The sequence below is a fragment of the Hippocampus bargibanti genome, linkage group LG10 (assembly GCF_051943395.1).
Source record: "Hippocampus bargibanti isolate YZ-2025 linkage group LG10, ASM5194339v1, whole genome shotgun sequence".
Classification (NCBI taxonomy): domain Eukaryota; kingdom Metazoa; phylum Chordata; class Actinopteri; order Syngnathiformes; family Syngnathidae; genus Hippocampus; species Hippocampus bargibanti.
In genome coordinates this window covers 18,174,181-18,195,218 of record NC_142743.1, presented here as the reverse complement: position 1 = coordinate 18,195,218, position 21,038 = coordinate 18,174,181, and the positions used below count along the sequence as shown (strand labels likewise).

At 39.5% G+C, this 21,038-nt stretch overlaps 5 protein-coding genes across 7 annotated transcripts in view; 2 read left to right on the top strand and 3 right to left on the bottom strand.

The window, feature by feature from the left end:
* The first annotated feature begins 637 nt into the window (after positions 1-637).
* mb (myoglobin) lies at positions 638-2,786 on the top strand. Its single transcript, XM_089007134.1, has 4 exons — positions 638-1,132; positions 1,444-1,550; positions 1,637-1,856; positions 1,987-2,786. The coding sequence occupies exons 2-4, from the start codon at positions 1,468-1,470 to the stop codon at positions 2,125-2,127; spliced, it is 444 nt and encodes a 147-aa protein (XP_088863260.1). The 5' UTR covers positions 638-1,132; positions 1,444-1,467; the 3' UTR covers positions 2,128-2,786.
* Positions 2,787-3,506: 720 nt separating this feature from the next.
* cenpm (centromere protein M) lies at positions 3,507-10,007 on the bottom strand. Its single transcript, XM_089007133.1, has 6 exons — positions 9,879-10,007; positions 8,827-8,903; positions 8,278-8,376; positions 5,619-5,698; positions 5,385-5,476; positions 3,507-3,955 (listed from the first exon to the last, which is right to left on the bottom strand). Exons 1-6 carry the CDS (start codon positions 9,933-9,935, stop codon positions 3,806-3,808), a joined length of 555 nt encoding a protein of 184 aa, XP_088863259.1. The 5' UTR covers positions 9,936-10,007; the 3' UTR covers positions 3,507-3,805.
* A 752-nt stretch (positions 10,008-10,759) lies between these two features.
* On the bottom strand, positions 10,760-17,427 carry LOC148892754 (putative RNA-binding protein Luc7-like 1). Its single transcript, XM_089007226.1, has 10 exons — positions 16,919-17,427; positions 16,187-16,281; positions 16,000-16,098; positions 15,517-15,627; positions 15,286-15,429; positions 15,015-15,191; positions 14,132-14,304; positions 14,026-14,055; positions 13,807-13,950; positions 10,760-11,665 (listed from the first exon to the last, which is right to left on the bottom strand). The coding sequence occupies exons 1-10, from the start codon at positions 16,977-16,979 to the stop codon at positions 11,434-11,436; spliced, it is 1,266 nt and encodes a 421-aa protein (XP_088863352.1). The 5' UTR covers positions 16,980-17,427; the 3' UTR covers positions 10,760-11,433.
* A 293-nt stretch (positions 17,428-17,720) lies between these two features.
* Positions 17,721-20,778, top strand: smdt1b (single-pass membrane protein with aspartate-rich tail 1b). Its single transcript, XM_089007227.1, has 3 exons — positions 17,721-17,975; positions 20,267-20,439; positions 20,522-20,778. The coding sequence occupies exons 1-2, from the start codon at positions 17,736-17,738 to the stop codon at positions 20,402-20,404; spliced, it is 378 nt and encodes a 125-aa protein (XP_088863353.1). The 5' UTR covers positions 17,721-17,735; the 3' UTR covers positions 20,405-20,439; positions 20,522-20,778.
* LOC148892751 (uncharacterized) overlaps positions 20,752-21,038 on the bottom strand; it is a 53,461-nt gene continuing 53,174 nt past the window's right edge. For all 3 annotated transcript variants that reach the window (XM_089007221.1, XM_089007222.1, XM_089007224.1), the window contains one exon: positions 20,752-20,916. In XM_089007221.1, the coding sequence (XP_088863347.1) occupies positions 20,752-20,916 (165 nt within the window). The remainder of the gene's footprint in view (positions 20,917-21,038) is intronic.

The following is a 21,038-nucleotide window of genomic DNA, read 5'->3' as shown; positions in this document are numbered from 1 at the left end:
TAAAGCCTTCCCGACCTGCGTTCAGGCAAGAGGCTGGATATACGCTAAACTGGTTACCAGTCAATCACAGTAATGATGTGTCATTCGCTAACGAGCCGGTTCTAAGAGCCGGCTCTCTGAAGTGAACGAAGACAGCCGGTTCCGAACAAGGCGCCGGAAATGGGAGACGACTTTTTTTGGTCCTCTATTCCCCGCCCCCGGTCGTCGGTTAAAGCCGCACGTGATTGGTCGGTATCCGTGGTAGAAGAGGGATGGGAGTATTATAGACACATTGACAAATGTTATTACATTATGCTGTTATTATTATTCAATTATTATATTTTTACTACTTGGTATGATAGCATTATTAATATGAAAAGCAAATTAGTGACAGCTGATCATCAGGCCAGAGTACACAGGGAAAGTGAGTTAGTGGATGCTCTCTGTGCACATATAAATCAAGCCATATAAATAAAAATATGATATAGTGTATTTTTTACACGAGTAATTTGTTTTTCACATAATCTTACATGATTTTTGGTAGTTAATTAATTTAAGCAAAAAAAAAAAAAAAAAAAAAAAAAAAAAAAAACAGGAACCATTTGGGAACAAAAAGACCCGGATCTTTAGGTGAGCCGAGCCAAAATAACCAGCTCTCTGAAAAGAGCCGGAATACCCATCACTAAATTAACAGGACACACATTGACAAACAATCATTCGCACTCATTATCACACTTCCGGATAATTTAGAGTGATCGATCACCCTGCCAGGAATGTTTTTGGAACGCGCGATGAAACCGGAGGACCCAAAGAAAACCCACATGGCCCAGTTAATAGTAGGATTCGTTCTTGGGGGAAATCAAAGGCGGATCGCGCTCTTTTTAATTGAAACTGTGAAGTCTGAAGACTGTATTTGTGTAGCATTTTGCTGATTATCCTGATCGCCAAGCGGCAGTCTTTTGTGTGGCGTCGAGGTGTTGAAGCTGTTTGGAGGCACGTGCGTGATGGTCGGAGTTCCGAGTATGGGCTGGGATATTTTTGTAATGGGACAGAGGGAGGGAATATATAAGGCTTGGGGGGGGGGGGGGGGTCGATAAGAGGTCATAGCAAGAAGAATTGGATTACGTTGCAGGGATCATTTGTATTTTCACAGGTAGGTTTTGCCAAGTTACCGGCTTGATTATGATAAAGTTATATTTTGTTGTATGACAATTTATCTTTGGGGATTAAAAATGAAATATGCACGCGTTTTAAGAAGGCGCCACACAATGCGGCTGCATTGAGGTCAACGCCGAGGTAATGTATTCATCGAGACTTTCATGCAACGCCTAATGGCTGCTGGCCATTAAATGTAATACTGGAACAAAAGGATAATAGTCCTGCGTTTTCCTCCTCTTTTCCCTTTGAATTTCTCTCCAATTAGTTTTGTACTCCCCAGTGTTCTCTAATCTTTTCCACACACAGTTTCCTCAAACATATCCTTCAGTCATGGCTGACTTTGACATAATTCTGAAGTTTTGGGCGCCAGTTGAAGCGGACTTGAAGACATACGGAGGTCTAGTTCTAACTCGGTAAATTGCTTTGAAGATAAGATGCAGCCCAGGTTGAAAGGTTAATCAATAAAAGCCAGAAAACTCTGTGTACTTTCTCTTCACAGATTATTCACCGAGCACCCTGAGACCCAGAAGCTGTTCCCCAAATTTGCAGGAATCGCACAAGCCGACCTGGCCGGCAACTCGGCCATTTCTGCCCAAGGTGTCACGTTGCTTAAGAAACTGGGGGAGCTACTGAAAGCTAAAGGCAATCACGCCAACATCCTCAAACCTTTATCCAAGACCCATGCCACAAAACACAAGATACCCCTTATCAATTACAAGGTGATCATGAAATATCTTCTTCTCAAACACTGAATACAGTAAAACGAGGCTGTTTGGCTTTTAAATGTATTTTGTGACATGAGTCCTGGAACATTTATATGGTCTTATCTGTTGTCTGACTCTTTTACAGCTGATCACAGAAGCCACCGCAAAGGTTTTGGAGGAGAAGGCAGGACTGGATAGCACCGGGAAGCAGGCTTTGAATAACGTGATGGACATCATCATTGCTGACGTTGATGCAGATTACAAAAAGATGGGCTTTGCTGGCTGATGTTTGGTTTCTAAAAAGGAAACGGTGTCAATATTTAGGGCTGTTTTTTTTTAATGAAGATTATATGTCGTAAAATAGATGGACTACTACCAAAATAGTTAGCAGTGCATTGGATAGACATTGCACAAAAGTGTTACACACAGAAGCAAATGTTTTTGCATGTTTGTAGGTACTCAGTAATAAAAACAAGTAAAAAAAGAAAGAAACCTGTTTGAATCTCTTGTTCATTGTGCTTTAAAGGACAACCGACGTCACTTTTTTGTTTCTTAACTGACATCAGAAAAACGTTTTATAGCATCTAAACTACCCAAAACACGCAGTGTGATACTTTTAGTCAAATGCAAAGCACCAATAAAAATGACTGAAAGTGTCCAAAATCTGCAAAAAAAAAAATGAACCCGGAAGTGGCCGGTTTCAGAAGGTCCCGCCCCCTTGTTCGTGATGTCACGCCAAGACGTCTTGCCTTGCTGGAGAATCAAAACAATGGCTTCAGATTCGGAGAACATGCTTTCTTGTTACTCATACAATTATGAATATGATTCAAATAGTTCTGAAGAGGAAAGCATACATGTTTGCAATCGATTAAAACATTTATTCCATGGAAATGTAGCACAAAAAGATGCAGAAAATGGCGACAAAGCTCCTGTAAGGAATTAATCAGCCTGTTTCCACAGGCTGATTAATTCCGTACATGGAGCTTTGTCGCCCTCTTCTGCCTCTTTTTTGGTGCTACATGAAATTTTCAGATCAGCCAAGTACAGCCAAATGCATTGACGTGAAGGAAGGACTGCTACAATGTGACCTTTTTTTCGGTCAGGGGCGTTCCTTCGGTGACGTAGGGTGAGGACTCGTCACCAACTCAAAAACAAGACTTCCGGAATATTCAGCGTGAGTCTTAAAATGTAAAATATAGCTATATGCGGCGGAATCTTTGTAAAATACACTCAGTAGAAGTCATTTGAAGGCATTTTACAAATTATGGACACAACTTGTCCGGAGACGTCGGTTGTCCTTTAAAGCCTCTTTCACGGGTAGAAATCAGTTTATGTGGAATTATGATCTCAACATGTTTGCTTTAACTGCTGGATACAAAACAAACTGATTTTGAAAGAGACACTGCATTACTATGAGGTGTTCTTCATGGTTGAGTTTGAACTCAATAAGCTAAGCGAGTAGAAATGCCTCACGGAGTGAGTGTAGTTTACATCCATGACTAAGACTAGTTATTTTTATGGAATTGCAAACGTGTACCAATTATTGTCAGATTTGGACTAGACCACAGGTGTCAAAGTCAAGGCCCGCGGGCCAAATCCGGCCCGCGAAAGCAAATCAAACTTGTTAAATTCCATGATGATTGCTAAAATCTGAGCCAAAATCCAATATTTTTGGATGTCAACCACAATAACAGTCATTATTCTTGATTTCAGATTTGAAAACAAGTTATTCATTAATTTGCTGTGTGCTCTATATGTAACATTTGAAGGGATTTAAACATTCTAATGGGTTCACCAAATTCATAACGGCCCTCGAGAGGAAACCATAACTACAATGTGGCCCGCGGCAAAAAATGACTTTGACACCCCTGGACTAGACGGTGTAAATAAATTCAAGATGACTGCAATTACAGAGAAAATAATCACGTTAAAATCAAAAAAACATGCCAGTCCAATGGAGGTAACTAATCAAAATCCACTTCATTAGTGTTTGAGGGCACTGAGCACATCGTAAGGTTGGACAGATAGAGTGCTGTCGTCATGGGAACGAGACCAGCCGACACCTTCAGGATGGTCAGCAATCTCTCCGCGGCGTTGGTCGCACCATCTGCTGTCTGCAGGGGACAAATATTAACACTGCTGCCACAGCGGACTACCTAAAATCGATTGAGCACAACATGTACTCGCTTGTTTTTTTAAGATCTATTCCATTTTGGAATAATCTCTTTGTTTTTCCCAGAGGTTAGATCCCAATTAGGGTCCTGCACCGAAAGCCTATGTGTACATGTATGTGACTTCACCTTGCAAAGCCTCGTTTATTTTTCCAGGATTAAATAAATGTGACTGATAGAATGATTTTATATGACAATAATAATAATAATAATAATAATAATAATAATAATAATAATAATACATTTCATTTATAAGCGCCTTTCAAAACTCTCAAATACACTTCACAGTCATGTGAAGGATATTTTTTTCTGCAGGTGAGCAGTGACAGCCACACACACCAGCGTTCACTCAACCCGGAAGTAACGTGGTCATCGCAAGAAAACCTTTATTTGTCTTACCCAATGACACAGTTTACACTTTACAGGAGCGAAATAATCCACATCCAAAATTTATAACAATTTGAAAAATCCCTGAAAAATTATTTGCCAAAATTTGGAAAATTAGAAAAATCCCTGAAAAATTATTTGCCAAAATTTTGAAAATTAGAAAAATACCTGGAAAAATATTTGCCAAAATGTTGAACATTATAAAAATCCCAGAAAAATTATTTGCCAAAATTTTGAAAATTAGAAAAATACCTGGAAAATGATTTGCCAAATTTCTGAAAATTAGAAAAATCCCTGAATTATTATTTACCAACATGTTGAAAATTAGAAAAATCCCAGAAAAAAATATTTGCCAAAATTTTGAAAATTAAAAAAATAATTTACCAAAATGTTGAAAATTAGAAAAATCCCAGAAAAATGATTTGCCAAAATGTTGACAATTAGAAACATCTTAGAAAAATTATTTATATTAATATACATCCTATGTTTCTTCATCTCTACTTATTTTGATGTTAGTTTAGTCTATACATGTATGTAGTTTATCTAATAACCTTGCATATCTGTAGTGTGTACCGTTACTCAACCATTCTGATTTCAGTCTATCATATTTCACCCTTCTTGTAGCTGATAGGCCCCTTTGAAATGATGTCATTCCTGCCCTTTGTATAAATAAACATCTTGGGTGCGGGGAGAGCAGAAGCTTCTCACTCAATGGCCCTCCTACTTTAACCTCACAATGTCTCTGCTGTCCACGATTAAAATAATCCTTTTGTTCATCACTTTGATTCCTGCTGATTTTACTACCATCTTCTAACACCGTGGAGAGCCATGAACCAGAAAGAAAGATCCATCAGTGATAATAAATAAATAAACACAAACAATAAAATTGATGGAGAAATAAATCAATAAAAGAAAAAGAAAATAATGGATTTGTTTTTCTGGATTTGTCAAGTGTGTGTATGGAATAAGCAAAATTGTCACCAACCTGATCCTCTGCGAAGAGCAGCGTGCAGCGTAAGGACGCAGCCATCTCTCTCAGAGTGTCCAGTCGTTCTGGGGGGACGGCGGCATTGCGTGCTATGAGTTACAAAAGAGACACGCAGCAAAAGCTTTAGCTTCAAAAACGTCTCCTTTTCAAACAACAACACAGGAACTTGGGGTGTTGTAATTGACGACAACACCAGATTAGTTTGATCATATCTTTGATATATATATATACCGTTGGTGGCCATGAAGCAGACTTTTCCAAGGAAATATCCCGGGTCCAAATGTTTGAGGGAAGCTTGAGCAGATTGCAGACTGTGACAAAAAATATATGTATATATATATGAATAAAATAAACCAGCGAAGGCAATCATTGCAAGATTATTATTAGCATTTTTTTTCATTTACTGTCTATCTGACAGTTCTGACGTTGTGGGTTTGAATCTATGCTGCGGCCTTAGCATGATCGATGGATGCATCTGGGTAATTTAAAAAGGGGACCAGTTGGGCCCCTTGTGTCTGAAAAGGGGGCCAAATTCTAAAATTGATGGACCCGATTTAACTACGTTGCCAAAGTACAGTGAGACCTCAACTTACAAACACCTTATCTTACAAACTTTTCGTCTTACAAACGTCAAATTTCTGAAAATTAAACCCCATAATAAGCACTATTTTCATAATACACACCCACCACGGCTGGCGAAGTGATCTTCAGCGGAAGCACACGACCGAACAGCACCAGAGGTTAAGTTACCAACAGTCCTTATGGAAGGTGACTCTCCTTCCATAAGCCATCAACGACCATCAAAAAGGTAAATAAACTTTATTTCACAGCACAGTTTATTTCTTTAATTACAGTCCTCATGTAATGTGCCTCTCTTTCCAAACAGCAATTCCCTTTGACCTTCGACCTCCAACGCCATTCCATCAAGCCATCAATGACCATCACAAATGTAAATAAAGTGACTATGATACAATGCAGTGTATTTCTTTCATTACAATACAATAGCACATTTATTATACATAGAATAAGGTATGTTTTGTGTAGTTTTAAGGCTTATTTATTTGAAAAGTATATTTTATGGAAACCCGGGAACGGATTATTCCCATTTTAATGGTTTCCTATGGGAATTTTTTTTTAGATACACACTTTTCGCCTTACACACTCTGCCTGGGAACCAATTAAGTTTGTAATTTGAGGTCTCACTGTACATTAAACTGATGGAAATAAACCAAAATACATTCATGGGAGCATGATATTTCTAAATTTTAAGTAAAAAAGACATTATTTGACTAAAATCTATTTTTATAACATATAAACAATTTTAATTCAAGTCAAATAATTTATTCATACATAAAATAAACATATGTTTTTTAGTTTTTATATTTAGTTACTATACAATCAATCCCGTGTTATTTTGATATTCTACGGCAGTGGTTTCAAACTCGCGGCCCGAGGGCCAAATGCGGGCCCCGAAAGAATATTTTGCGGCCCGCCTTGATATGAAAGATTAATGTTAGTGCGGCCCGCATGATTGATATGAATGAAACTTGTGTGTGGAGCTGAACAAGTAGGCTGGAGAAGCAATGTTTACGACAGTTCGTGGAAATATTTTCTTTGTGTTAAAAAAGTTAAAGGTTAAATGTGAATACAGACATTTGAAACTTTATTAAAATAATTAGTTTTCCTGTGGTTTTTTTCAGTCGTCTGTAACTGCCTTATGATCATTAAATTATTTTATTTATTTATTACTGGTTCATTTATTGTTTATTCATTTTTCCATTTATTTGTTTAATTCATTTTTGTGTGTTAAAAAGAAAGATTTTGAGAACATTGTAATGTTTTATCTGTGATTTTCTTGTGGAAAAACCGATGCGGCCCAGCCTCACCCAGACTCTGCCTCCAGCGGCCCCCGTGTAATTTGAGTTTGAGACCCCTGTTCTACGGCGTTACAGAAAAGACAGAGAACGGACTTTGCATAATATTTCTTACTAGTGTCTACTTCAACAAATTTCCTTGCTTTTAAGATTTCCAATGTGCTGCAAGAGCTCTGAAATCACTCCCACTTCTTAAAAAACAAAAATATGTTTGTTTGTTGCTTGTTTTTAATGTATTTTAGAGTTTTAATTCTGTTCTCTCGTTCCATATTGCAACCAACTATGTCAATGCCGTTCGATGTAAATGCAATATACCAGGGGTGTCAAAATCATTTTTTGCCGCGGGCCACATTGTAGTTATGGTTTCCTCTCGAGGGCCGTTATGAATTTGGGGAACCCATTAGAATGTTTAAATCCCGTCAAATATTACATATAGAGCACACAGCAAATTAATGAATAACTCGTTTTCAAATCTGAAGTCAAGAATAATGACTTTTATTGTGGTTGACATCCAAAAATATGGCTCAGATTTTAGCAATCATCATGGAATTTAACAAGTTTGATTTAACAAGTTTGATTTGCTTTCGCGGGCCGAAAAAAATGATGTGGCGGGCCGGATTTGGCCCGCGGGCCTTGACTTTGACACCTGTGCAATATACCATGGGTAAATAAATATTCGACTATCTGTTTCGGCAATTTCCGGCGGATCATGACGATAGTTAAAACCTCTGAAGGAAAACGAACAGTTTTCAATTGCTCTTAAAGTAAATTTGTTTCTTTAGCTATTTTAACAGAAGTATGCTATATGTGCCGCAGATCATGTAGCAATATGCGGCAATTGTAATTGATGTGCGCCGGTGCTAGCGCAGTGGAGTTATAAAGTTGCGTCAGTGGCTACCAAAATGGCGCAAAGCCGCGGCCCAGATCCATCCCTGATGTTCTTGCTCGGCAGTTAAATATTTACGTTGTTTCTTAGCACAAAGACTTGGGAACATGCTTTTAAAGACATGCAATACCTGAGTTCAGACGTGAGGTTGATGATAAAAACCACCAAGTCTATCCTGGGCCGACTGTGTTGGTTCTCGGAGGGCAGAGGGAGACTCTTCGCTAGTCTCCTGTTTTGAAAAACAACATTGTTAAATAGGACTTCAGACTGCAAAATACCATTATGACAAACAGACAAGTCCGGCTGTCAATTCAAAAGGTATGGGCTGGGCCACAGCTCACGAGATGGAGGAGAGACTGTCTTAATGTGTCCTTGAAGAAGTCATTGAGAACTCCTAATTATGCACAATGGGGCACTTGACAATGTGCATTTGCAAGCCGCCATCAGACAGAATCATATAACGTGGCCCCACTGCTGCTAAGGAGCCATATAAATACAGTCCATTGGGCAGGGTAGAACTAATGCAGCATAAAACAATTAGTTCCTTGTGAGGGCAATCATGGCTCATTTTATTGAATCGGAATGCTGTCACAGCTCACTGAGTCAGAGACTCCAAAACGGCTATTAAAATACATTTTTATAGTAATATCAGCAGTTTGGGGGATGAAACACTACTCACACGTTCAATGTGACTGCCGTAAACTCCACCAGAATTTCGGCTAATCTCTGCTGAAACTCTTCTTCTCTTTCCACCATCTGAAGCGAGAGTCAGCATTAAACATCCTGCCCAAAGTAAACACTAATGCTTTATGTAGATTGAACACAAAGACAAGGACACACTCAAGGTTTTTAGGTGTTCTATGCATTTTAATCGAGTTAGTTTTAGTAGATCTCTTTCTCTCTGAGTTTCTTTGTCACACGACAGAAATCGGTTGAGAAGACGAAATATTACACATTTGGACGATTAAAAATGAAACAAAATGCGATCTGAACAGTTCCTTGATTATCAATAATGATCAGCGATTGTTTAGTGGTTTAGCATTTTACACGCTACTCTTTTTTTGTAATAACACTCGTGGTTTTCATTTCTAACCAGGACTTTCCATACGACACTACCTCACTTTACATACAGAAATTACATGTATTGTTTGTTGTCAATTGTATGTCTTTTTTCGCCACGTTATAAGTGCCTTGCATGTCTTGCACGCTGGGTCCGAGAGGACATTAATTTCTTCTGTGCTGTATGTCATGCATATTAGCATATTTGACAATAAAGCTGACTTTGACTTTGACTTGACTTTGACTACGTTAAAGGTTGATCTAAATAATTCGAAAATATATAACATATACAACAAATACATCGTGTGACACTTTTTCCCCGTGAATCTCTGCAGTTTTTACATTTGTTCAATGATCACGTCAACCACATTCCGCGAAATTTACTTAAAAACTTTAAAAAGTTACTGTCCAGCCCGATCCGGTCATTGGAGGTCACCTGTGGTTACTGATTCATCAGAAAGTAGCTTGATTTTTTTTAATTGCAGATAGTTTTCGTAATCAATATTGTTCGTGGAATTCGAAGAGTTTGTATTTCGACACGTAAAGCGACTGTCAATGTCATTCTTTCATTCAGTTTATGTTTACGTGACCCATACCTGTGGACTCTTGCACATTTCAAAATACTTTTCACACGTTTAATTCTACGCCGTTAATAAAGTTCTATAAACTTACCAATATGGTAGCGGTGTTCAAAGCAGGCAACCTACTGAATGGTTTCAGTGACGACATAGTGAATAGAATGTCCCGAAGGACGTTTTTTAATCGTGCGTTGGTTTGTTGTAGCGTACTCCCTGCGCCATTTTCTTCAGTCAGGCGCTTCTTTTCAAAATAACCGTGACGTCACTATGCGTCTCCATGTTTGGAGATCACTGCCATCCAGTGTCCAAAATGAGTACTACACCACACTCGTGCGTTCATCTTGCCATAATATTAATAATCTTCTTTTCCTTTCGGCTTTTCCCTTGACGGGGTCGCCACAGCAAATCATTGTCCTCCATCTTTAGAGGTTTGATCCGCATGTTTGTTTTGGCCAAGCTTTTACGTCGGATGCCCTTCCAGACACAACCCTCTGTATTTTTCCGGGCTTGGGACCGGCACAATAAGACTTATGTCCCTTTGTGGCTACAGAACAAATAGATAACTAACAGCCAGCCAGCCAATAGATAACTAATAACCGGCTAGCTTATCAATAGTTTATACATAATAATACATTTCATTTATAAGCCCTTTTCAAAACTCTCAAGGACACTCTAGTCACAGGATATTTTTTCTGCGGGTGAGCAGCGGCAGGAACATGTGCCACATATAATATATAGCTAGCTAGATAGCCAGCCAGGTAGCTAATATATAGCAAATTGCTAGCTAGCTTTAATTTATAAGCGCCTTTCAAAACTCTGGTCAATTTTAACACTAATTTTCTCAACCGACGAGGTGACAAATGCCACAAACCGACAACAAAAATCCTCGCGTTTCAAATTCTTGTAATGTTTTAGATATCTAGTACATTTCATACAAAACTATCATAAAGATAAAAAAGTGCATCAAACAGGTCATACATTGCTTATCAAGCGGAAAGTTTATTTCTTTGTGGCAGCACAGCAAAACCGGAGCGATTCACCAACCGCAGCAAACAGCACGCCCCTCCACCATACGACAGGATGTAAACATGCACGTCACATCAGACACTGAGCAGAAGCCGTTTGATGAGTCGTCAAGTTTTAATTTCCAAGCGTTTTCATCTTGAATTAAAGGCCAATCAATATTCAACGCCAGTACGAGATATTCTTGATGGCTTTAAGTCAGTAAACAAAAGAACAAATACAAGGGTTGTCATTCCAATGCCAATTCAAAATGTACTTTGTCGAGGTTACGCTTCATCACTACTTCCAAACCAATGAGCCACACCTACTGAAACAGAAATAGTCATTATGGGGGAAAAAAGAGAAAGATCGAAAGGTGAACTTAAAAGGAAATCAGCATGTTGAGAGCAAAGTTAAACAGACCTCCGTCACGGTCAAAACAACCTGGCACCAAAAAGAAAATCAATTCAAAGTCGTATAAAAGTTGCTCTGCCGATTCAATTAACAACATCCCTTCATTCCCCCCATTAACGTTCCACCCTGCTATGTACACATGCCACTTTGAACATGAATAAATGTTGATAATTGCTGAACAATAAAATGGATTGACATCAAGAGACGTGTTCCGTCCTGCCCATTTCTGTCTTTCAAATCTCTCCCGACTCCCGCTCCTCGGAGCTGGAATGTCGATCCCGCTCTAAGGAGAGGGATCGCTCCCGTTCCCTCCCCATATCTGGGGAGGTGGATCTCTCCCGATCTTCCCAGTCTTTGTACTCGGCTCTGTTGTTTCGCCATTCCTCCAAGGCGCCCTCTTGACTGCGCAATTGGGGGAGGGGGGGTTCAAGGTCACGGGTGTGAGATGATCTTTCTCTGGAAGACCTGTTGGAAGAGAAGAAAACAAAGAGATTTGCTCACTTTGCCACGTTTGTTTAACCATGATTTATTCAAACCATTCATTAATATCAAAAAAGTTTGCTATTTGAGTAATGCAATAACAAAATATCATAAAATAAAACCGATTTTAAATGCGTTTCAAAAGTATACAAAAGTAGCTATGAATGTTAAAGGACAACCGACGCCTCCGGACAAGTTGTGTCCATAATTTGTAAAATCACTTGAAATGACACAGTCATTCATTTTCCAGCACTTGCTGTACCCTCTTTGTGACATGAAGCAGTTCTTGATGAAAGAGGAGAGGATCGAAGCGTGCTTTCATAAGTAGATCGTCATGGTGGAACGTGCATGTCTACTACAAGCTAAATGTTGAAAGCAAACACGCAGCTGTACCAACCATTGATGAAAAGAGATTGTCTCACATCTCCCGTCCCACATAAATCCGCTTCAATTCCAAGCCGTGACAGTTCCACATACACATCGGCGCTCTGCGCTGACGCTCCTTATTGAGGGCTCCTCAAGCCATGCATCTATCCAGCAGCAGACTTTTTATATAACCTTTCTAATTTTGTGAGTTTGTTTTCACTGTCTATGCTTTTGAATGTCTCATTTTGACTCCATGGACAGCAATTTAAAGGACAACCGACGCCTCCGGACAAGTTGTGTCCATAATTTGTAAAATCGCTTCAAATGACTTCTATTGAGCGTATTTTACAAAGATTCCACGGCATATAGCTATATTTTACGTTTTAAGACCCGCGCTGAATATTCAGGAAGTCTTGTTTTCGAGTTGGTGACGTCACATCTGGAACGCCCCTGACCGAGAAAGCGACACACAATGCATTTTGGGTACTTTGTTTGGTCTGAAAACTTCGTGTTGATCCGTGTTGATGGTGAAATTAGAAGGAAAACATAAATAACATGATGTGGAATCGTTGTGTGTTGCACCAAGACTACTATTTCATACAAGTTGACAAATTCCCATCAGACAAATCAGCCCATTTCCAACGGAGCTTCGGCGCCATTTTGTGCATTTTCTGGGAGCTACATTGGAGTCCAGACGCCTCAAAATGATACAGAAGGACTTATTTAATCGATTGCAAACATTTATTCTTTCCTCTTCAGAACTATTTGAATCATATTCACAACTGGATGAGTAACAAGAAAGCATCTTCTCCGAATCTGAAGCCATTGTTTTGATTCTAGAGCAAGGCAAGACGTCTTGGTGTGGCATCATGAACAAGGGGGCTGGACCTTCTAAAACTTACCATCTCTGATGTCATTTCGAAGTAGTTTTGGGACACTTAGTCATTTTTATTGGTGTTTTCCATTTGAATAAAAATATTATATTGCGTGTTTTGGGTATTTTAGATGCTATAAAATGTTTTTCTGATGTCAGTAATTTAATTTTGCTACCGCATGACACATTTTTCTTTTTGTGTCAAAAGTGTTTACCGCATTTTTCGGATTATAAATCGCAATATTTTTCATAGTTTGGTCGGGGGTGCGACTTATATATGCTTTTTTTAATTACTGTATATCATTTCACATTAAACCGCAAGCGCGCAGAGAAGAGGAAGTGGCGCCTTGTCTACCTGCCGAGTTGGGGGAGTTATTTAAAAGTGACACCGAGGATGAAGATTTCCTTGGATTTGGTGATTTGGAGTAAAACCTGATATTTTGCTAAACTTGTTAGCATGTTCTTTGTGCTAGAGTTATCTGAATAACTCTTGTAAAAGACTGTTCTGGGTTACCAAAAAGGAGGTGTGTCCATCGGAGTTGCGTAGAGCGAGAGCTGCGGTGTTATGTTGGGAAAAAAAAGAAGTGAAACGGAGCCTGATGTTCTCTATTTTATTTTAATTTAATTTATTTTAAATTGCTTTTCAAGATGACATGTATGTTGTTTGGTGTTGGATTTTATCAAATAAATTTTCCCCAAAAATGCGACTTATCCTCCAGTGCGACCTATATGTTTTTTTCTTCTTAATTATGCATTTTTTTGGCTGGTGCGACCTATAATCCGGAGCGACGTATAATCCAAAAAATACGGTAACTGGGATGTTCCAAAGCTAAATGCCAACCTGTAAGGAATGGTTTATTTTTAAATGTTTTGCGTGTTGTCCCACCTCTTTCTCTTGTGTCGGTGAGAGTGTGAGTGCGAGCGGTGTCTGTCCTTATGTCGATGCCTCCTCTCTCGCTCCCGGTCGCCGCCCTCCTCTCGAGAGGAGCGGTGGCGTCTTGACCGGTGGGAGGACGAACCGCCCCCGTCCCTATGTTTGCAAAAGGCGGTTTTCATTTACACGATTGATTACACATAACATTACATCAAAATATAGTCATTGTACCTGTATCTGTCTCCGCTTCTGGATCGTGACCTGGATGGGAACACAATCACATCAAGACTATCATATCGAACGGTGGGAAAGGATAAGGCAGCCGGTGACCTCTTACCTCCTGCGTTCGCGCTCTCGCTCCCATTCGCGCTCTCGTTCTCTCTCCCGCTCCTTCTCTCTCTCCCTTTCTCGTTCTCGTTCCACCTCCCACTGTTTATCCCGATCATCATCTCGTTCTCGTTCCTCTTTGCGCCTGGTTCGAATTTTTTCTTGTTTCTCCACAACTGCTTTCTGTATTAAAAAGGGGACCAAAGTTATGATTCTCATCGCTTTTAAGTGGGGCTGGGCGATGAATCAAGCAATCTATATGTATTGCGATCAACACGTGATCAATATTAATACAAAGTGTTTAATGGGGAAAAAAAATGTTGCTGGTGAAGTATGATGCTCACATTCCAAAATAATTTCCCAGACATGCTTGTCTTGAATTCAACAGTAGCCAAAATGGAACTGTATAGTGCCACTTAGTAGTTTTTTGACAACGATACTAGTGCAGCGTGTTCTACCGGAAACAAATTCCTTGTGTGTTCTACATACTTGGTAATAAAGATGATTCTGATTCTGAATTTGCTGCTTCAGATAAAGTCAAATATTTGCTGCAATGGTTGAACAAAATAATTCACATGTTAAAAAAGTTTAAATATCAAATTGATAAATAAAATTACATCCTTTCTACCTCTTTAGAATAAAAATAAATAGATGAATAGATTAATAAATAAAAATAATTACTGAGTCATAATCACCCAGTCCAATTATCAATGATAAAATAAAGTATTCCCAAAAAATAAAAGCATTCAAATCTTCCATTGAATCCCAGCAACTGTATCACTTGCATTTGTCAAGTTTATATACTTTTTGAATGATATTCTAAATAAGCGCCTTTGCCAATAATGTTTGTCAAATACATTCGAAAGTCTCTCGTCGCGAGTGAAGTGCCTCACCCTGAGCTTTTCCAGTTTCTCACGGATTTCAATGAAGCCCAGGTGAAGTTTGCCACCAAAGTGGTCAGCAAGACGGCGGTCATTGTCATGAAGACCCAAGTAGGCTGAGCACACCTCACACACGCGCAATTTTTGCTGCTGAAAACTGGAGGCTGGCATTGAGTTTCTGTAAATATCCTGCAAAAAATAACCGATTTTTGTATCTTAATTGTATTTGAGAAGCACCTCAACATTCCCATTGTGAATAAAAGCAATCATCCTGTCTTCTCACCTCAGCTTCTTTCTTCATCATGCGGGTCTTCTCCACCTTTTCAAGCAACTGTTGGGCCTCATCCACGTTGCCCTCTCCTCCGAGTTGCTCGGCGCTAGCAAGCAGCTTCCCGATCTCCTCGTTCAATTCGTGGACACGCTCAGCCTAAGCAAAAGTTATGAGAATTAGTGTTGCAGTGAATGGAGTTAAATGGTTGCTTTTGATATGGGCGGTTAATGCCACAGTTGTCACCTTTGTCGTTACTTCAGCACTAATCTCCTCTTGAGTCTCCGCTAATCTCTTCTTGGCCAGCTCGGTCCTACGGTCACAGTCGGCGATAAAAGACTGAAGATGCTCAACAGCCTGAAAAGCAACATGCGAGATCTTTTGGTTGGTGGCTGTCTGCCACGGTGGTTTCCTTTGATGAAAATGCAAGATGGCTGTAAAGTGCAGCGGAACCTATGTGGGGCACTTCATCACTACTGGGGTTTTGCCGGAAGTTACAGGTGTGTGTTTTACGGTAGTGTTAAGACAGGACTGACAAAGTTACAAAATTAAACATAAGTAGAGCAATAACTGACAATATTAAGACATGGCTTGTCTTTATGCTTTCCTTTTGCGTGCATGCCTTTAAAACATGGTGACCAGAAACTAACCATTGTGGGTAAAGTAACATCAAAGTTCATGGTCTATACTGAGTGTTAATAGCAGGTCATTTTGATTTGTATGACTCACATCAAGCTCAAAAAAGTATTCATGTTCCTTCGAAGCAATCTCAAAGTCTGCTCGGAGGGCCAAGTCATGGACTTTCACACACTCTCCCAGGTCCATTCTCTACAAGCACAGAAGAAATAAGTGCATAAAAAACAGCACACCCTTATTTGATACAGTAAATGTGCACATGCAAGTGAGTGATACTCACAGTGCCTGACAGTATGTCATGAGGGCAGGAATCCAAAAGGTGACTTTTACAGACCCGGTCATCGGAGAATTTGATTCTCTGTCTCATGGTGTCTCCTATTCAAAGACATTTGAAAGCATCAGTGTAATATTCTACTCACCACTTTTGCATCATGAGACAACATTGGTTATTATAGATGTGTTTAAATTTGGTATTTTTCACTTCACGTTAAATGTAAAGATATTGTTTTTGCATATTACCGTAGAAGTATTTAGAATTATAACCCCAAAGTTTTACTTAGATCCAAGATTGCGTTGATGCATCCTTAATGGTAGGCTTTTGAACTTGTTCTACACATTATTTACACGTGTGTTTGTACGTGTGTGTGAAGTAAACATTGCTAAGCTATTACATGTCTCTCGCGAGATGGCAAAAGTTACATTTAATTTAAGTGCAGTTCGTCGAGCCAGGCTCGGGCGGTTCCAACGAAAATCAAATCAAAGCCCCCGAGTAGTGAAAAAAATAACCCACACACAATTTCAACGATATTTTAAAGCCGACTTTAATACTCGACATGTGAATAACAGGTAGCTAACTAGCCTCATGACTGGCAAAGCACGCTAGCCCAAGATAGCAATGGAGCTCACGTTAGCACCAACACAAACGCAATGGCATAGGCTAATGCTAGCACACAACATGAACAGTCGTTTTAAGAGATTCTATTTGACGACAGACAATAAATGTCACCCTTACCGTCTCTCCCCGTCCCCATGAGCTGGTCCAGCATCGCTCGCATCTGAGCCTGGGCCGACATTTTAGCGGCGAGTAAATCCTTTCTCGGCCGCGATCTTCACACATGTAACCGCCCTCGGTTTCCTAGGCCTCGCTCCCAAACTTTTTCTCTCACAAGTAGAAACTTTAAGGCGGGAAACTGAGCGTGTGTTTGTATATTTCGGTACTCGTGTGTGTCGTTGAAAAACACCCCACTCAAAAAAAGTGACTTTGTGACCGGGTTGAAGTGCCTGTTTGAAAACTGGCCGACGAACCGGGTCGTATGGAGAAATGATAGAGCGTTGACTACACGCCAACGCAGACTTGGGCAGGCTTTGTTTGAAATCGGTTAAATCGGTGTACTAAATAAGTCTCAACTTCCTTTGTAACATTGTGTATGATTGTCGGCTAAAAGTTGGTAAGTTTAGCTTCGGCGTCCTTTCTTCCGTCTTTCGACTTCCCGTCCCCGCGCGTTCTCGCGGAGACAGCGCGCGCACTGCTACTTCCGCCTCGAGTCAGTTGCTGTGTGGTTACTGTTTACACGCAGCAATCATATTTGTCATATTTTGTTTTTATAGTTTAGCTACATTAATGTCATATAAATAACAATCGAAATATTTCCCATCTAATGGAGCTAAACAATTATACAGTGAAACAAATCTACTTTTAACACACGAATACATATACTGTATTTTGAATTAAATTGTGGCTGCTGAGTCATATGGAATTTGAATGTCTTGATTTAATAGCATTTAAAAACTCATTCAACTTCGATTTCGTGTATGATAAAAGACTGCTCATGAAAACCGACGTCATCAAAAGGAAACACCCAGTACGTCATTTAGTTACACCGCCCACAGTTTTGACACTGGGGAAAATGGCGTCGATTGTTTTACGGTTCTCTCTACGACCTAACGTCAGGAACGCGGGCCAGTTGGGTCGTAACAACGCTTCGAAAACATCATATCTAAACAGGACGACGCAAACCAGAAGTGCGGTTTCGTCGTCTTCGGGAGCAATCCTACCGAAACCGGATAAAGTAAGTGTTTTGGGAGGCCGTCTTGTCAATGCGAAAAAAATGACAACTTGGGTGGGCGGAACCTAAAAATATGACGCCTGCTTTGGCCAATCGCTGTGCTGATCAGGGGACGACGTCGTCAAATGATCCAATGAACGCGTATTTACACAAATTAAGAGGAAATACCAGGACGTTTTTATTATTTGTCTTAAAATATAATAGCGGCCAGTCAACGAACTAGTTTCTGAAACTATGTCGTTAAAATTGTTGTATAATCTCAACTGTTATTGTTGATGAGCTCTTACAATCGTTGCTATCAAAACCTTTCTTTTTTGCCCTTTCCAATGTTTGCTCCTACGCAAATGTATCGCTTTTCTCGCACACAATTGACTAATACCGTCTACAATACTACACACCTTTTATTGTTGAGTCATATGAATGCCATTTAATTCATTTTTTTCTCCTTGTTCTGCGATGATGAACAGGGCGCTACTTAGTAACCTCCCTCGTTTGATTTTAATTACTAAATTACGACCATTTATAATATACATAATCCGATTAGCGCTCAAGCGCTGCTTGATTTAATGATCAAATATCAATCTTTGATATTTAAAGCACATCTTGACTGTCCCAATTTAAAATCCACTGTGTAACGCAGAGCTGGAATTCCGAAAAATGACCAACTACGTTCGAATGGGCCTCAATATACGATTAAAAAACATTTGTGTTGACGTTAAAATTTTATTTGGTGGCGTTTACATCCAAATCAGAGGAACTGTGTTGGAATTACAAAAAAAAAACGACCAAGATCCAAAGCACTGCTGCAACAAATTTAGGATAAGATCGTCAGGGTTGCATCGTGGTTGGAGCGTAATGGCGCAGTCATGTATGGTTGTCAGTGGCACCGGATCTCTTATCCCTTATCAGTCAGTGATGTGACAGCTCATAAAATGCAGCAGAATTAATTTTCAGATGTTTTCGGCAGTGTTATCCACTCAAATTATGAACAATGCATTGGATAGCATGTCACAGTGCTGATGGAAAACAGGTACAAAGCGTACTGTGAAAACCACCACAAGGTTTTGAAGGAAAATAAATGTAAATGTGTGCAATTACCCAATTACTTGACTTGAATCCAACTGGACATGCATTTCACTTGGTGAAGACAAAAGGATAGTGCCTCACAAACACAGATAAAGTGAAGCCCGCTGCTTCTTGTGTCCATGAGCTCAAGATTTCAGACATTCGCTGATTTTTCAAGAATGTTCACCAAAGTATTTAATGGACAACTGACATCACTTTTTTGTTTCCTAACCGACATCAGAAAAACGTTTTATAGCATCTAAAATACCCAAAACACGCAGTATGATATTATTAGTCAAATGCAAAACACCAATAAAAATGACTTAAAGTGTGCTGAAACTGGAAAAAAATGAAACCGGAAGTGGCCAGTTTCAGAAGGTCCCCTTGTTCGTGGTGTCACCCCAAGACGTCTTGCCTTGCTGGAGAATCAAAACAATGGCTTCAGATTCAGAGAATATGCTTTCTTGTTCCTCATCAAGTTATGAATATGATTCAAATAGTTCTGAAGAGGAAATCATACATGTTTGCAAACGATTAAAGAATTTATTCCGTGCCATTTTGAGGTATCTGGGGGCGGGAAATGTATCACAAAAAAAAAAACCCGTTTCCACGGATTGATTAATTCCTTACACTGAGCTTTGTCGCCATCTTCTGCCTCTTTTTGGTGCTACACGAAGTTTTCAGACCAAACAAAGTACAGCTAAATGCATTGACGTGATGGAAGGATTGCTACAATGTGTCCTTTTTTCGGTCAGGGGCGTTCCTTCAGTGACGTAACGTGAAGACTCGTCACCAACTCAAAAACAAAATTTCCGGAATATTCAGCGCGAGTCTTAAAACGTAAAATATAGCTATATGCGGTGGATTCTTTGTAAAATACGCTCAGTATAAGTCATTTGAAGCCATTTTACAAATTATGGACACAACTGGTCCGGAGATGTCGGTTGTCCTTTAAGGATAACAATGTGACTAAAGAATGTTCGTTTGTACAATTATTCTTGGTCTCTTAAAAAGTGGAGACGCATACAATTATTTGTTGGTTTCTTAAAAAAAAGTAGATCCAGATCTAAAATGTGTTGTACTTCCAACATTCCTAATATGCTGTGGCACCGTGGTTGGGAATTACTGTTTGAATTGAACATAGTAATGTCTAAGATGGATTTTGGAATTGTATCATCATGTGCTTCATCTTTTAATTCCAACGTCTATATGTCCTCTTTTCTCTTCAGACACCCTTTGGTCTCATCCGAATGACTGCAGTGGTGGTGCCATTCCTCTATGTGGGAACTCTGATCAGCAAGAACTTTGCCGCTCTCCTGGAGGAGCACGATATCTTCGTCCCGGAGGATGATGATGATGATGACTGAACTGATTAAAGACATGCTGAATTATGTGACCTTGTGTAAGCCGTACACAATTTGTGCTATTTTACTTCATTGCATTGTATGATACAACTCACCCTAAGTTTTTTTTACTCTGTACAGGATGCATTGCTGAGTGGAAGATTATAAGACAACTTACTTTCATCCATCTACTTCTGCCCATCTCATTCCTGTCTTTTTGTGTGTCTCCTAAACATCCGTTTTCGAATTCGCTTATCTTCACAAGGGTCATGGGCTTGCTGGGTCACCTAAACATATTTCAATAATTCACATATCATGTGAAGCTGACATAATGGAAAGCCTTCACTCTTGTTTGCATCTTGCGAACTCAATTAAAGTGAGTCATTACAATATGAAAACGTGTCCTTGTCCTGTCGCGTGGCATCGACCAATGCCAAGTGTTCATTGAGAGTGTCCATCCTCAACCTGCTTTGGTCCTTCAAATTACTCAGCTCAACATAAGCCTCCTTGTAGCGCTCATAGATTGCTTTCTTCTCCTAAAAGAAAACATTTGAACAATGGATTAGCCAGTCCATGTGAATAAAACGTAGCATATATTCAGTGGCCACATCATAAGGTACATCTGCAAAACTTCATGCACAATTCTGCTTTTAAAACA